The sequence below is a fragment of the Mercenaria mercenaria genome, chromosome 1 (genome assembly GCF_021730395.1).
Source record: "Mercenaria mercenaria strain notata chromosome 1, MADL_Memer_1, whole genome shotgun sequence".
Lineage (NCBI taxonomy): Eukaryota > Metazoa > Mollusca > Bivalvia > Venerida > Veneridae > Mercenaria > Mercenaria mercenaria.
In genome coordinates, this window is record NC_069361.1 from 26,054,414 (window position 1) to 26,070,243 (window position 15,830).

Consider the following 15,830-nt stretch of genomic DNA (forward strand, 5'->3'; position numbering starts at 1 on the left):
CGCATATATATCAAAAAGTTTTTTGACCTTGGGTCATGAAATATCATAGGAATATTATTCAGCATATGAAATTGTGCACCTGGGATTTTGTTTATTATTTCTGCCAGTCAGACCAGAGTTATGGCCCTTGATTGTCAAAAATATGCATAAAGGGCATACAAGTTTGTGTTGCATGCATATCTTAAAAAATTTATTTCAGATCAGAATGATGTTTAAGTTCTTGACAAATTCATTACTTGATAAAAATCTGATAAAACACCTTAATAAAAGCAAAACAACCTTAAAAGTTTCCATTGTGGGAAAGTTTTTAATTTAGTTTAAAAAAGTGGAAGAAATTCAGATCTTTTAGACTTACAATATTGTATCTTATTTTAATGGAATTTCTAAGTAAAAAAAACTGCAATAATCTATGTTATATTCAATCAAGAGTTATCTTACTTGGTTACTTAGTTTGTCTGATGACTTGGAAATATTGTTTTGAGTTTCATTTGAATCTATGCAATGTGATATGACTGTGCATGCAAAACTTTTACCATAGGCACCCAGGTGACTGGAATAGCTCTTACTAGAGTCCAGAGTCATAAATATGACAAGGAATAAGAACAAACGTACTAGGTAACATTTAAATACATTTTTATCATACATTCAATAGAAAAAAAATGATACAAAGATTAAACACATTATGATCATGGACAAACATTTACTTTCTATAAACCATTTAAAGTAGTATCAAGTCGTCTAATACAGCAGCACTTTTGTGATGACATTTTTAGTTGCTTAGTATTTTTTTCAGAATGTCTATCTCTCAAACTTTAAAAATGCTGCAATAAGAATACATGAGATTTAAAAGTTTTCCCATGTGTAATAAAATGCTTATCTATTCTGTAACGCTTTACTTTTGTTAAAAAAAGTCTGAATACTTGGACTCGCTGAAGAATTCCTCAATTTTTGTTTCTTTGCAATCACAATCCTCAGAAGCACATATAAATAAGAACATAGCACTATACAATCATTTCCAGTTCTCTAGCATATTCTATTGTTTGCTGGGCTAGGTCCATGGCTGGGATAACTTCATCTGTTTCTTTTTCTTCTTGTTCAAAGTAGAAAAACCCATCTTGTTTTACCTCCCATTTTCGCTACAAGTAAAACAAACACAACATACAAAATGATGAATAAAAAACTTCATGGTGACATTTTATTAAGGGTTGTTCTGACTCATGAGCAACTTTAAATGAGTTTATTAGTCACTGATTTTAATGATTAGGTAGCAATTCTGCATCCATGAACATTTATATTTTCTATATGGTTTATCTGAGAATTATAGGTACAAAAGCAGGTTACTTGCAGGAACACGACACGATGGTGGTGACCGTGGTCAATATAACTTCACAGTGGTAATGATCAGCAATCTTTGAAATTTAACCCTTATCATGCTGGACACGACTGATTCTGCCTTTGCGACAAGTGTAGATCATGATCAGCTTGTACATCCGTGCTGTCTAATCAAGATCTGCACTGTTTGCCATTCAGTCAGTATCTTTTTGGTAACACTCCTTTTAATAGTTAATGGTTCTCTCAACTTGAAAGACGGACAAGTGCATTATAGAAATATAGCAGGGTAAGGATTAACTAAAACTAAGATTTTCAAACTGTAAACAATTTAAAACTGCAACATCTCCTAGTAGTGCTAACCATGACTATAACCAAATGGCTATTTTTCTGATTACAACAGCTATAATTCTAACAAAATGCATGAGACGGCTACAGTTCTTGACTTTACCTAAAGATGCTAAAAAATGTACACAGTTTCAAAGCTATAGTTGAATAGTTCTATGATATTAAAGAAAAATGGACCTAGCAAAAAAGGAACAAAAGGACACAAATGGAATTATGATCTTAACCTATCTATTCAACTTGTATTGATAAACAAGTATACCAGGTTTCAAGGATATACATGTATCTCTTATTCCAAATGTGAAGATGTACAACAATTTCAGTTTACCCCAAAAATTTCATACAGTGACCAAAGGTGTCTGAACCGCTACCTTTCAGTTAAAAAAGAACCATAGACCAAAGCCTTAAACCACATCACCAATGGAATTTTTCAAGTAAAAACAATCTACTATAAATACCTGTGTTGCGTATTCTTTCATCTGTTTAACAGATTCGTAGAACAACATTCTAGCTGCCTCGTTCAATGCAATCTTTTCATAAGCCTTCTCTATACAACCTGCTATCTCATTTCTGAAATTTAATTAACCAGTAAGTATTGAAAGTAGTCAAAACTACAAAAAACTTTTCTTAACAAGTCACTTTCTTTTTCACCAACGTTTCGGCTACATTAGCCTTCTTCAGGATTCAAAATAAGCATAACCAATTTATAACCAAAAGAAATTCTTTAGACGAAATAGAATTAAAACATTCGAATAATTAAAATCAACAAACAAATCATGCTAAGTATGTTTACCAGAGCCAACTTCATGTACTCAACAGTCTGAAAGCAAATTAAGCTTTAACTGTGTACTAAGTAAGGAAGCCTACTTTCAACCTTTTTTCTCAAATATACAATGTATAAAACATATTTTAATATATTCTGTTGAAATTTTATTCACATGCTTTAGGTCACTAGCTTCCCATAATGGGCCTAATTCCTGAAAGAGGCAGACACCTAAGTAGAACCACCCACCTTCCACAAGCTCGATGGCTTCTTCACATGGAAGTTCCTAAAGTAAACCATACTGAATTATGCAAACAACAGCATCTAAGAGAACAACATGAAAATACAACAGAGTAATACTGTTTAACACTTTACCTGATTGTGTTTAGTAAAATATCAATAAAGAAGTTATAATTCTCTGCTGGAACATTTCCTCTTGCCAGAAAAACCTGAAAAAAATGCACAATACTTTGTATTAAATACCTCGTTTCTAGTAGTTAGTAGTGTGCAGTATTGCACTATTATTAATACATGCAGCATTATGTAATAATAACAGCCTTTCACTATTAGTCTGTTTTTCTTAACAAGAGGGCCATGAAGGCCCTGTATCGCTCACCTGACCTACTGACCTAAAGATCATCAAGAGTAACATTCTGACCAAGTTTCATTAAGATATGGTCATAAATGTGGCCTCTACAGTGTTAACTAGCTTTTCCTTTGATTTTACCCAGTGACCTAGTTTTGACCCGACATGACCCAGATTCAAACTCAGGGTTTTTTCTTGCTGTTTTGGGAACATAGCCTATACCCTAAGCATTGGGAATTTTGACGTGTAAATGTTCCAAATTGGGAAATATTAAGACCCATAGGATATAGTAAGGATGTATTTAGGCACTTTCTCATACACATTTTTCACATTGTACAACCTCTTTAACAAACAGCCATTACAAAATTGTCCATAATATTTGTGCAGTTTTGCTGATTTTATTTCTCAGAATGTAGATTGGGAATTTTTGCACTCATTTTGGGAAAAATACATACTTTTTGGCATTGGGAATATAGCCCAATAACGGCTATAAAAACAGCCGAAAAAAACCCCTGAAACTTGACCTAAAGATCATCAAGATTAACATTCTGACTAAGTTTCATGAAGATACAGTCATAAATGTGGCCTCTGGAGTGTCAACAAGCTTTTCCTTTGATTTGACCTAGTGACCTAGTTTTTGACCCCACCTGTCCCAGATTTGAACTTGACCTATAGATCATCAAGATTAACATTCTGACCAAGTTTCATTAAGATACATCATAAATGTGGCCTCTACAGTGTAAACTAGCTTTTCCTTTAATTTCACCTGGTGACCTAGTTTTTAATCCTACATGACCCAGATTCAAACTGGATCTTAAAATCATTAAGATTAACATTCTGACCAAGTTTCATGAAGATACAGTCATAAATGTGGCCTCTACAGTATTAACAAGCTTTTCCTTTGATTTGAACTGGTGACCTAGTTTTTGACATCAGATGACCCAATATCAAATTTATCCAAGATTTTATTAAGGGTAACATTCTGACCAAGTTTCATTAAGATTGGGCCAAAATTGTGACCTCTAGAGTGGTAACAAGCTTTTCCTTTGATTTGACCTGGTGACCTAGTTTTTGACCCCAGATGACCCAATATTAAAATCGTCCCAGATTTTATTGAGGGTAACACTCTGACCAAGTTTCATTAAGATTGGGCCAAAAATGTGACCTCTAGAGTGTTAACAAGCTTTTCCTTTGATTTGTCCTGGTGACCTAGTTTTTGACCCCAGATGACCCAATATCGAACTCGTCCAAGATTTTATTAAGAGTAACAGTCTGACCAAGTTTCATTAAGATTGGGCCAAAATTGTGACCTCTAGAGTGTTAACAAGCTTTTCCTTTAATTTGACCTGGTGACCTAGTTTTTGACCCCAGATGACCCGATATCAAACTCGTTCAAAATTTTATTGAGGGTAACATTCTGACCAAGTTTCATTAAGAGTGGGCCAAAAATGTGACCTCTAGAGCGTTAACAAGCTTTTCCTTTGATTTGACCTGGTGACCTAGTTTTTGACCCCAGATAACCCAATATCGTATTCGTCCCAGATTTTATTGAGGGTAACATTCTGACCAAGTTTCATTAAGATTGGGCCAAAATTGTGACCTCTAGAGTGTTAACAAGCTTTTCCTTTGATCTGACCTGGTGACCTGGTTTTTGAACCCAGATGACCCAATATCGAACTTGTCCAAGATTTTATTGAGGGTAACATTCTGACCAAGTTTCATTAAGATTGCGCCTAAATTGTGACCTCTAGAGTGTTAACAGTCAAATTGTTGACGACGACGACGACGGCGGACGCCGACGGACACAGGGTGATCAAAAAAGCTCACCTTGAGCACTTTGTGCTCAGGTGAGCTAAAAATCTGGATGTTCTGTAATTATCTGACGTCAAAAATTCCAATCATTATACATGTGTAACATCTTCTGACAGTAGTTTAGCTACTTAAGTTTTAAGATAACTAGTTTCTATGAAACAGTAGTCCTAACTAATGTACAGATTGGTCACCAACTGTTCATGTATTATAACAGCTAAATTAAATAAGCATTACACCTTGAAAGCATAAGCATAACATTCATCTAATACAAACTAGAATATCAGAACATGTGAAAAGCATAAATGAATTATCAGTGACAAGTTGTCTTGTATATACAGTACCTTGTTATAGCTTCCCTCCATTAGATATTGTTCCATTGAGACAGGGTGTTTGATGTAAATGTTGTTCTGTAGTTCCTTCACAGGTAATAATTCCAATTCCTGAAGATAACAACAAGCAATCAGAGACTTAAACATGCTATATCATACAATAAACATACAATGAATAATCTTACCTTACGAGCTAGTTCATATATCTTATATGTCCCTAATAGCTATTGCCTTTAATTCCTGATTATCATACCACAAAAAGTGTTACCTTCAAGCTACAGCCTTTAAATCATATATATCATACCATAGTGTTACCTTCAAGCTACAGCCTTTAAATCATATATATCATACCATAGTGTTACCTTCAAGCTACAGCCTTTAAATCATATATATCATACCATAGTGTTACCTTCAAGCTACAGCCTTTAAATCATATATATCATACCATACTGTTACCTTCAAGCTACAGCCTTCAATTTATATATCATACTAAAAACAGTGTTACCTACAAACTAGTCTTTATTTCATATGTAACACCATAAATAGTGTTATCAAACAGCAACAGTCGACATATATCATACAATAAACAGCATAGCCTACAAGTATATCCTTCAATTCATATGTCATACCATAAAAAACATTACCTAACAGTTATAGCCTTTAATTCATATTACACTGTTTATTTCCTGATTAATGCCCCCTCCTCATACATATTTTCCGACAAGCAAATTCAATGAATGTTTATCTCCCGCTAAGTTTGGAAGGGGATAAACAAGAGGGTCATGATGACCCTGAATCGCTCACCTGAGTAATATGAGCTACATGTTTCAAATGTCAAACTGATGATAAAATATTAAGAAAGTCAGTAGGTCATATTCATGGTCAATGAAATTCAGTTTTACGAGTTGTGTGCAAAACTGTGTATGTCATCAATATTTCAAGGCTGTATCTTAAAAAACAAGAAAGTAGGTCAGCAGGTCAAGGTCACAATCAAGTGACACCATATTACTTGGGGTCATCAGGTAGTTATAATTAAATAGTCTTGGAAATAGAATCAGATGATTTTTTAAGTATTTTTCCTATATAACTCACATAATAACTAAGTGACCCCAGGGCGGGGCCTCTTTTAACCCCAGGGGCATAATTTGAACAATTTTGGTAGAGGACTACTAGACAATGCATCATACCAAATATCAAAAGCCTAGGTCGTATGGTTTCTGACAAGAAGATTTTTTAAAGCTTTTTCCTATATAAGTCTATATAAAACTTGGGACCCCCAGGGCAGGGCCTCTTTTCACCCCAGGGGTACAATTTGAACAATTTTGGTTGAGGACCATAAGACAATGCTACAAACCAAATATCAAAGGTCTAAGAGTTGTGGTTTCAGATAAGAAGATTTTTAAACTTTTTTTCCTATATAAGTCTATGTAAAATTTGCGACCCCCGGGGCGGGGCCATATTTGACCCTAGGGGGATAATTTGAATAATCTTGGTAGAGGACCACTAGATGATGCTACATACCAAATATCAAAGCCCTAGGCCATGTGGTTTTGTACAAGAAGATTTTCAAAGTTTTCCCCATATAACTCTATATAAACTGTGTGACCCCCGGGGCGGGGCCATATTTGACCCTAGGGGGATAATTTGAACAATCTTGGTAGAGGACCACTAGATGATGCTACATACCAAATATCAAAGCCCTAGGCCATGTGGTTTTGTACAAGAAGATTTTCGAAGTTTTCCCTATATAAGTCTATATAAACCATGTGACCCCCGGGGCGGGGCCATATTTAATGCTAGGGGGATAATTTGAAAAATTTTGGTAGAGGACCACTAGATGATGCTACACACCAGATATCAAAGCCCTAGGCCCTGTGGTTTTGGACAAGAAGATTTTTAAAGTTTTTCCTTTCGGTTGCAATGGCAACCAGAGTTCTGCATGGAATTCAATTCTTTGAACAATTTTGAAAGGGGGCCACCCAAGGATCATTCCTGTGAAGTTTGGTGTAATTCTGCCCAGTGGTTTTCAAGAAGAAGGTTTTTTTAGGAAATGTTGACGGCCGGACGCCGGACATTGAGCGGTCACAATAGCTCACCATGAGCCTTTGGCTCAGGTGAGCTAAAAACTCAAGTTTATTTAGGTCATGAGTTAATACCAGCACTTCTGTAGTGCTATAATTGTCCCACCCCCAATATGCCCTGTGTCAGAGGAAATAAAGTACAAAAGCATCAGTTATTGAATGGAAATTGTTTACAGCCTTAAAGTCACTATGGCCTTGACTTTTGATGTACTGAATCCAAAATAATTTTAGTTTTGCAGTGAAAACAAAGCATTCTACATTTACTAATCAGCAAACATCTTCAGTCCCAATGTTAAGGTTTGACCTATGACCTTCTGAGTGAATCTGACCTCAACAGCAATAAAAGCAACAAGAATCACACTTTGAAGTTTGAGAATAAAAGACCCATGTGTTTTTAGTGACTGACCAGAAACTGTTTTCATGAGGTTAATGTGACCTTGACTGTTGACCTAAGAACAAAAAACATTAGAATCACAGTAGAATTACTGACCAAAGGCAGTCATTTTATTGCGTTTCACTACTGTATTTAGCTTTAAAGCATAAACCATATTCAATCTCAAGCTTACTGTGATCTTTGTCTTACTGACCCTAAAACTGTAAGAGTCGTTTACTGATCACAGGCTATCATGAAATGACGACTGACGACTGTAGGCCTAAGCCGTCTCCAGTTACTGAGTGGAAACAAATTTCAGTTCAAAGGTCATTGTGGTTGTGGTCTTGACCTTTGGTCCCAAAACGCTAGGATTCATTTACCACAGGCAACAATCCTATAAAGGTTGCTGACAGTAGGTCAAATTATTCTCCATTTAATGATTGAAAATCAACTGACCAACAGACAGACATGATCAAAACAATATATCCCTCTCTTCTTTGCAGAGGGTTTATGAAACAACACAAATCTGGAAGCATGCCCCTTCAAGCATGCACACCAGAAACTTCATCTCTAATACAAATGTACTTACTGTATGGAACTCTGCTAGCCTGTTCTGTGACAATAAGCAGAGGAGATTCAAACCTAGCAGCTGGTATTTGTATGTGGATTCCGGTAAATTATCTCTGCAAAATACAACAAACATCTCACAGTTTTCTATCAAATTTCATCAAAATATGACTCAGATCCAAACAGGATTGGTTACTTTAAAAAATAATCAATTAAATCGATACTAATTTTGCTTTTTCAGTAATCAAACAGTCTAATCTCTTGACTTCAATCTTCCGGAGAGAAACGTTAATATTTTTGTACTCCATTAAAATGCCGAAGGCCCATTTCTTATCACATTTACATATGATATTTGAAAGTGTTCAACACAACACAAAAGAAAGTATTTAATTTACACAGTTTCTTAAACCTTTAACTTGAAACACTTACTTGTAGTCCATATAATAACATTTAAGCTGTGCCATGAATCGTTCAAATGCTGGTATGTCTCTCTTTGCTATAGCCCACTGAGCACCAACCTCCAGTATATCTCCTGCAATAATTTACATCATGCAAAAACTTTTCTTACAATGAACACGATACAGTCAATATAAAATGCAATTAAAATGGAAAACAATTGTTCTATGAAGTTTAACTTTTTTGTAATGCCTTATAGTGTAGTTATATCAAAAACAAAATGATTCTGGCAACTTAATCAACTTACTGGCAACAAGAAGCTCTTGCTTTGATGGAGCAGAATCATCTGTAGGTAGGAAGGAAACCTGGGTTAATGCAATCTGAAAAAAAAAAGTAATACTGTCAAACAAAACAAGTCATTAAGGACAGCCTCCAACAAGAACGTTATATTCTGCATATCATACTAGTTTACTGACAGTAAACAGTGGGCTTTTCCTTTAGTTTCGGGAAATTATAGGCAAGGCCCTTTAGAAGGGGAAAATCATCAAGTTATAAGGACTACCATAGGGGGGAAACCCACACCAAAGTAAAAGTGGTATATTTCATCATGTTACACTCCAGCAAAAAAAAAAAAAAAAACACAAAAAAAACCCCCAAAACTTAAAAGCATTAGTCTTGTTTCTTTTACCTGGTATGTATGGTATATACTGTTTCGAGGAGGGGGAATGGGACCAAAATTTGGCCCTAAAAATCGGTCACACATTAACCCGGAATCCACCTAAAAACCATAATACACTTTTCATAACTGGAATACACCTGTACAACCCTTCAAAAATACCTTTAATTAAAAATATTCAGGTGTATTTCGGTTATAGAAATTGCCTGTGTGCTCGCCAAATTTGAATCTCATATAAAATCGTTTTGCGTTAGCGTATTTTATTTTCCTTTCATAAGTTAATTATTTATTTTATTTATGATTGAATTCTGTCAAAAAAATCTTCAAAAATACATTTGATTAAATAACAAGCGCTGTCATGTGGCAGCGCGCTCGACTGTTCTCAGTGCTTGATAGTATAATATAAGCTATGAGTAAAACTTTAACATTACAATAAGCATATTCTAAGTTGAAAAGGGGCCATAATTCAGTCAAAATGCTTGATAGAGTTGCCTCCTCCTTTTTACAGACTGGGGTCATGATGGTAAACAAGTATGCAAAATATCAAAGCAATATCTCAATGGACTTTGAAAATATTTGGGGTGGTACACAAACTTTAACATTTGTGTGACGCTCACACTAACGACGCCTGGGCGTAGTGTTTCCTGCAGACTCTAAAAGGGGCATGGTGCTTCCCTTGAAAAAGGGCACTTTTAACGCGCGGTTTGGCACTGAAAGGGCATTCGTCCAAGTACGCTTGCTGGCGTCATTTTACAGGCACCATTTTACATACTATTTTCACATTGCATAAATTTGAGAATCTTTCATCTCAGATATGGGGTAGATATTTTGTTTTATTCCTTAATGTTTACCATACTTTCATACATTCTTATTCTGTTACCAACATGAAGTGCTGGCTTGCATTTTCAGAGACAGATATCAGGTGATAATTTAATAAGCAAAAAGTTTTATTTAACAACTATCAATAGGCAACTTTATTTTGTCAATCATCACATATCATTTCACCATTGAATTACGTTAAAAAGAGCATAGGCAGTTCAACAAATCTACATGTAATCAATGACTTTGTACCTATATCGCTGATTAAACCCATTGTTCTTCTTTGTCGGTAAGATTTAGACGACAAATCGACATGGAAAGTTACATTTTTCTAGTGTTTTTGGCATGCGAAAACGAAAGTAGAATGCGACGTAAAAAGTACATGCTGTGAAATTTGCTGGATTAGATCGTCTGCCACTATTTTTATCACTCCCTTTGCTCGGAAGTTTCTGCGATACATACACTAGTTTGAATCAATGATTGACTATGAATCTGTTTTTTCCATCTAATCAATAAATCATACAGTATTAAGTAATATAAACATAAATGTGAATACCTATGGTTCATTGCGAGTAATAACTCAAAATTTCGGCTTGCTTGATGCATGCGGCCGTGCACTTTCAACTTAAATTTCGGCCTTATAAAATCATTTTGACAAATTATTTACGAAAACAAAACTAGGGCCTTGCATTTTTAGTTTATTCATTTAAATCTCGATCAGGTTTTATAACTTAATCGCTAGGTTATCGGTTATTTTCATACCAATGTACGTTTTCAAATTTTCAAGATGGCGGCGACTTCTGCATCGGCGCATCATGAATGTGCTTCGTAATTATTAATCAAAATATTTGTAGATTTTAATGAATTTGGTATCATTCTAAAGCATAAACGTTTATCTTATTTATATTTATAAATGATACCCGTGAAGGAATAAAATATATCTTGTAGATAAAATCGATGTAAAACATTTTGAGTCTGGTCATTTTTCATGGGTTGGTCGGCGATCGGCAAAGGGCAAACTTTCAATATTTTGTTTTTAAAGGCCTAATGAGCACATCAAAAATGTGCGACAATCAATCTACATTTTAATTGATTGCAACCTTTTAAAATAATTATCGTTTAGCTGACTGCTTTCAATCATCCCTTCCGTAAAAAGGCTACATATAGCTTCTCCACCGACGTGCTAAAAACAACAAATTTTCATCTACTAAAGTCTATTAAAGTATCATAAAACAGGAATTGATTGCATAGTCCTGTCAGTTCTTAATCAGGGTCATTCACGGTTGATGCACCCACGTGTCGACCTGTTGATCAAAGCTGCTAATTGATGGTACAATACACGGAACATGTCCCGCGGACAATGGCTATCCAGGCTGGTTTGGAAAGGGCACTTGTCAAGATAAATACACAAGCCTGATAGAATAAAAGGGCACATGGCGCAAACAGGCAGTTTGAAGGGCAGCTTGGCGGCACTTCAAACGGGGCATGGCGCTGCGCCATGTTAAAAAGGCCTGCAGGAAACACCAGGGCGAGTAGGATAGCTCCTATATTCTTTGAATAGTTGAGCTAATACAGGTGTATTCCGGTTACAGAAAGTGTATTCAGGTGTGTTCCAGTTTTTGGGTGGATTCCCTATTTAATATGTGACCCCAAAAAATACACTGTATACAATGATACATATTTCTAACTGAATGACAGTACCTGACTGAGACTTTACTTAGTGCTCACACTTAAAACAAGAGCTTCACAGGAGACAGCGCGCTCGACTATTTCGATGCTGGATAGTAAAACTGGGTATATCTGAGGAAGCTGGAACTGTCACTGGAGTGTTTATTGACTCTGGATATGAATATGGATGATGATATTGGACAATAGCTTCAATCTTTGTCGAAAGTATTAAAGTAATATGAGATTTAAAAGATAAAGTGAATCAAAACATTTAATAAGCATAAAAGGGACATGGTGAAAAAGCATCAAAATTAACCTGAAATTAACCATAATTTATGAAATATTGGTGCAAGATTGATGTCCCTTGTGTCAAATGATATGGATGATGATGTGGAACAATAACTTTTAAGTTTAAGTAACTCTGATCCATTTACTAATGACTGAGACAGAGTGAAAGTGCATCAAAACCTTAACCTGAAATTGTAAGAAAAAAGGCGGATAGTTCATGAAATTAAGCATCCCTGAAAGCCCTGGACATAGTGAATATGCATCAAAATTAACCTTAAATTCTTAGTAAAAGGGGGATATAATTTAACATCTAATCTAATATTTTGGACTAAATCTCCTAGGGAAGTGCCTACTCATACAGCTATTTCACTTTTGTATGGCAGAGCTGTACCAATAGCCTGAGATTCCTACGGGACCGAATGAATACCTACTTCCATATTCTAAACGTCAAAACGTCCTCGGTTTCATTCAGAATTGGTCAGAACAACAAATAAAACAATCTCTATTTGGATTTTATATTTTTCGAATATGTCAGCGTATTGAAATTCAGTTAATTCTCTCTAATCTTCTGTCGATGACTCTTTCACTTTGCCGGCACTCTCGCGAAAACATATGGCGTGACAAAGCAGAATATATCTCAACCATCATTTTGAAGTAAGTACAGTCATTTCGAATACAGAAATACTTTTAATGAAAATATATACTTTTAGTTTAGATAACAGTTCTCCGCATCTGTCTAAATTTGTTGGCTTCTTGTCCCATTCACGCTTCAAACTTTGATACATAATCACAATTTCTTTCAAGGAAGCCATGATGTTTTATCTACACGCTGTGAAAATTGAAAGCGTAGGGCATTGGCTACTAAAATTGTGAAGACTACAAGTCTAGAAGCGCGCGCGTTTAACGCTCTTTTAACAAAGTTTCAGTCATATAAACAACGCTGTCTACTTGTAGCAGTGAGCACAATGTCTGATTTTATAGTACTGCCTCACTGGAATATCACACCGTAGGTAATTGACAGGATATTCCGCCCAATCACATAATACTGATATCGCGTTGACCACCACTATCATCTTCTTAAAAAAATCTTTATTACCGGTAACATGCTAAAAAATTTAGGGTAGATAGGTCAGACCTCTTTTTTTTTTTTTTTTTTTAATTTCTTTTACATAGTGAGACTTTTCGGAAATTAGTCCTACTTTTATGTCAAAAAATCAATACAAATAAGGGAGCTATGCCTTTAGTGCATCGGTAAGTTAATTTCTAACACCGCTGACCATGTTTAAAGCATAAAAAGGCAGTTTTGCAACTTTTAGTTAAAAAGTTGAAAAAAAATCTCAATGGCCATCAGAAACATTAAGGGTCATGTCAAAAATTTAGAGTAGGTCGGGATACCGGTAACAAACAATTTTTTTACGCCTAATGAAGAGCACCAAGCGAGGAAGCTACTTGTACCATTTTTGTACGTCTTTGGTAGGCCAGGTATTGAATCCACCACCTCTGGAAGTTTTTAAAATTGTAAACTAAATGCAAACATGGTCCGGCCAAAATGCATGACTTAGTTAAAATCAAAGAAAATTCTTATTCTTTTAGGTACACTAATACCACTGTGGGGAACCCACGTGACCAGATGGTAAGGTACGGAGCCTGAAATGACAACAAATCATGTCGATTCGGGTAAGAAAAGTAGTCGTATCTTTCTAAATACCAAAATCTCAAAATCGCTCTTGCTATTGCTCCAAGCTGATTCCAGAACCGCATTAAAACCAGCTTTCTCTTGCTGAAGTCTTCAAATGGCCGTTTTGGTTTGGTACTTTTTGTCTTCAAACATCCGCTGATTGATTATTTTTCACGTTAAAGGTGTTATTTTCAGGTAAAAACCAAGGATAAAAAGATATGATATTGCGGCAAGTTCTAAAAGATAAATGCTATCGCAACAAGCTGAAAATTTTATGTGCAATGACGGTGGCTTGAAAGGTTTGAGCTAGATTTTCAGGATAGAACAAAGGCTTTGAAGCATAATAAATATGTTTATGTGTTAATATAGAGCGGTATATTCGCGAGGCTATTATTTTTTATATATTTTTATATATTTTCACTTAAGCACACATTCAAGACCTAAGCGTAATAATTATTTATTTCTTGCTTAACGCACCGCTAAATATTCAAATTTTAAAAATCTCGAAAAAATTACCTACGCAAAATCAACCCAGTTTACAGCTTTAGTATTCAATTTCCAAATTAGCTTTTTTTCTCAATCATAATAAGATGGCTAACGGTGTTTTTTATTTGCAGATTCAAACGCAGAATGGCTGATGAAGCTAGGACAAACGTGTGCAGCCAGCGTGACAAGGCTTTCCGCCAGAGGCGAAATTTGCATACGCTCGGGAAAAGTCACACAGAAACGTTTCCCTAGGGGTTTCAGCTCTCGATAGGCATTGGTAACTATTTTCTGTAATTTTATATCTGTGTAGCAAATGGACAGAAAATGGGCCATATATGCGAAGCTTGAACTTTTAGTTTTGATAACATTCAGAAGCTTTTGAAAATAATGTGCATTTTCTTTAAAATTAAAACTTTATAAATTTTATACCTTGGACTCTCGAAGACGTATGACACACTAACCTCATGTAGGAATAACTTAATGACCGAAGAACTGTAGTGTATGAATCAGTTTATTACAGGAGAATAAATACTGAAATTACAGCTGGTTAAAAATGAAACAGTTTACTTGTAAATCAATGGAAAATTATCAATTGATCCTTTACGTGTTTTGAGTGTATTTACGAAATATTTTATCTGTTTATCCTATGCTCAATTGCATCAGCATCAGCAACATTCAGAGGACGGCCGCCATACAAGCTCTTGGCCTCTCATCTTGTGAATACAACAATTCTGAAGAAAATGACTATAATTTTGGTATGTATCTATGACATGGTTCCCAAATATGCAGATAATTACGACAAAAGTGCATAATATATTTTATTTAAAATTTGGAAAGTATCACAGCATTATTTCTATTAATTTTCAGATGAAGAGAGCAGAAGTTCACACTTAAACGCTCACGACAGGAGAGGGAACAATCCTCGGACTTTCAGTTCTGACATTTGCGGCTATCTGGTGGTGACCCGTTACGAACTCACCGAGCACATGCGCAGTCATGAAGACAACCGGAGTCTGCCTGCATACAATGTGGTGCATTGAATAAGCACAGGCCATTCCTGAATCGGGATATAAGGCAACGTCGCAGGAATGTGTGTGTAATTTAAACCAGTGAATACTTTGAAAAATTGATGAAGACATGTTGATCTCGAATTTTTAGTGGTGCATTCTGGTCATTGTGTCAAATAGCATTTTTGGCATGATGCAACCCTCGTGCCTCTCTATTTTTTTGTTCTTAAGCAGCTTTCAAATTCAAATATCTGTTACTATCAAAGCCATTGACTTGTAACATAAAATAGTTATTTGCTATCAAAGTCTACACCAATGAAACAATTCCTGCTTCTTTGTTTGAATTTGAGTTATGTCCGTTTCAACTAAGAATGTTTTGGTTAAAGATTTTGATAAAGTCAAATATCGCTGTTACTATCTAATTTTCTGACTTTTCTGAATTTTTGGGAACATAATACATTATTTTACAATCATTGTTTACGTATTATTATACATGAAGTTACATGTCTTTAAAAATAATAAAATTGAAGCTGACAGTTCTGGAATGTGTTAGTTGTAAAATGTTACAAATGTTTAAACGAAAAGTTCAATCTACATCATGATACATGGCCTTAAAGGCTTAAGAGA

At 35.2% G+C, this 15,830-nt stretch overlaps 1 protein-coding gene across 1 annotated transcript; it reads right to left on the reverse strand.

Annotated features, from left to right (window-relative positions):
• Positions 1-616: 616 nt before the first annotated feature.
• Positions 617-12,870, reverse strand: LOC123543486 (26S proteasome non-ATPase regulatory subunit 8-like). Its single transcript, XM_045329561.2, has 8 exons — positions 12,737-12,870; positions 8,889-8,961; positions 8,615-8,717; positions 8,208-8,301; positions 5,177-5,275; positions 2,813-2,886; positions 2,133-2,244; positions 617-1,136 (listed from the first exon to the last, which is right to left on the reverse strand). Exons 1-8 carry the CDS (start codon positions 12,842-12,844, stop codon positions 1,002-1,004), a joined length of 798 nt encoding a protein of 265 aa, XP_045185496.1. The 5' UTR covers positions 12,845-12,870; the 3' UTR covers positions 617-1,001.
• Between the last annotated feature and the right edge of the window lie 2,960 nt (positions 12,871-15,830).

Coding starts and splice junctions, on each gene's coding strand:
- LOC123543486 (XM_045329561.2), bottom strand. CDS start 12,844: ATGGCTTCCTTGAAAGAAATTGTGATTATGTATCAAAGTTTGAAGCGT. Junction 2,887..5,176: donor TGGAGGGAAGCTATAACAAG/GTACTGTATATA, acceptor CATTTTTTTCAG/GTTTTTCTGGCAAGAGGAAA. Junction 2,245..2,812: donor ATTTTACTAAACACAATCAG/GTAAAGTGTTAA, acceptor ATTAAATTTCAG/AAATGAGATAGCAGGTTGTA.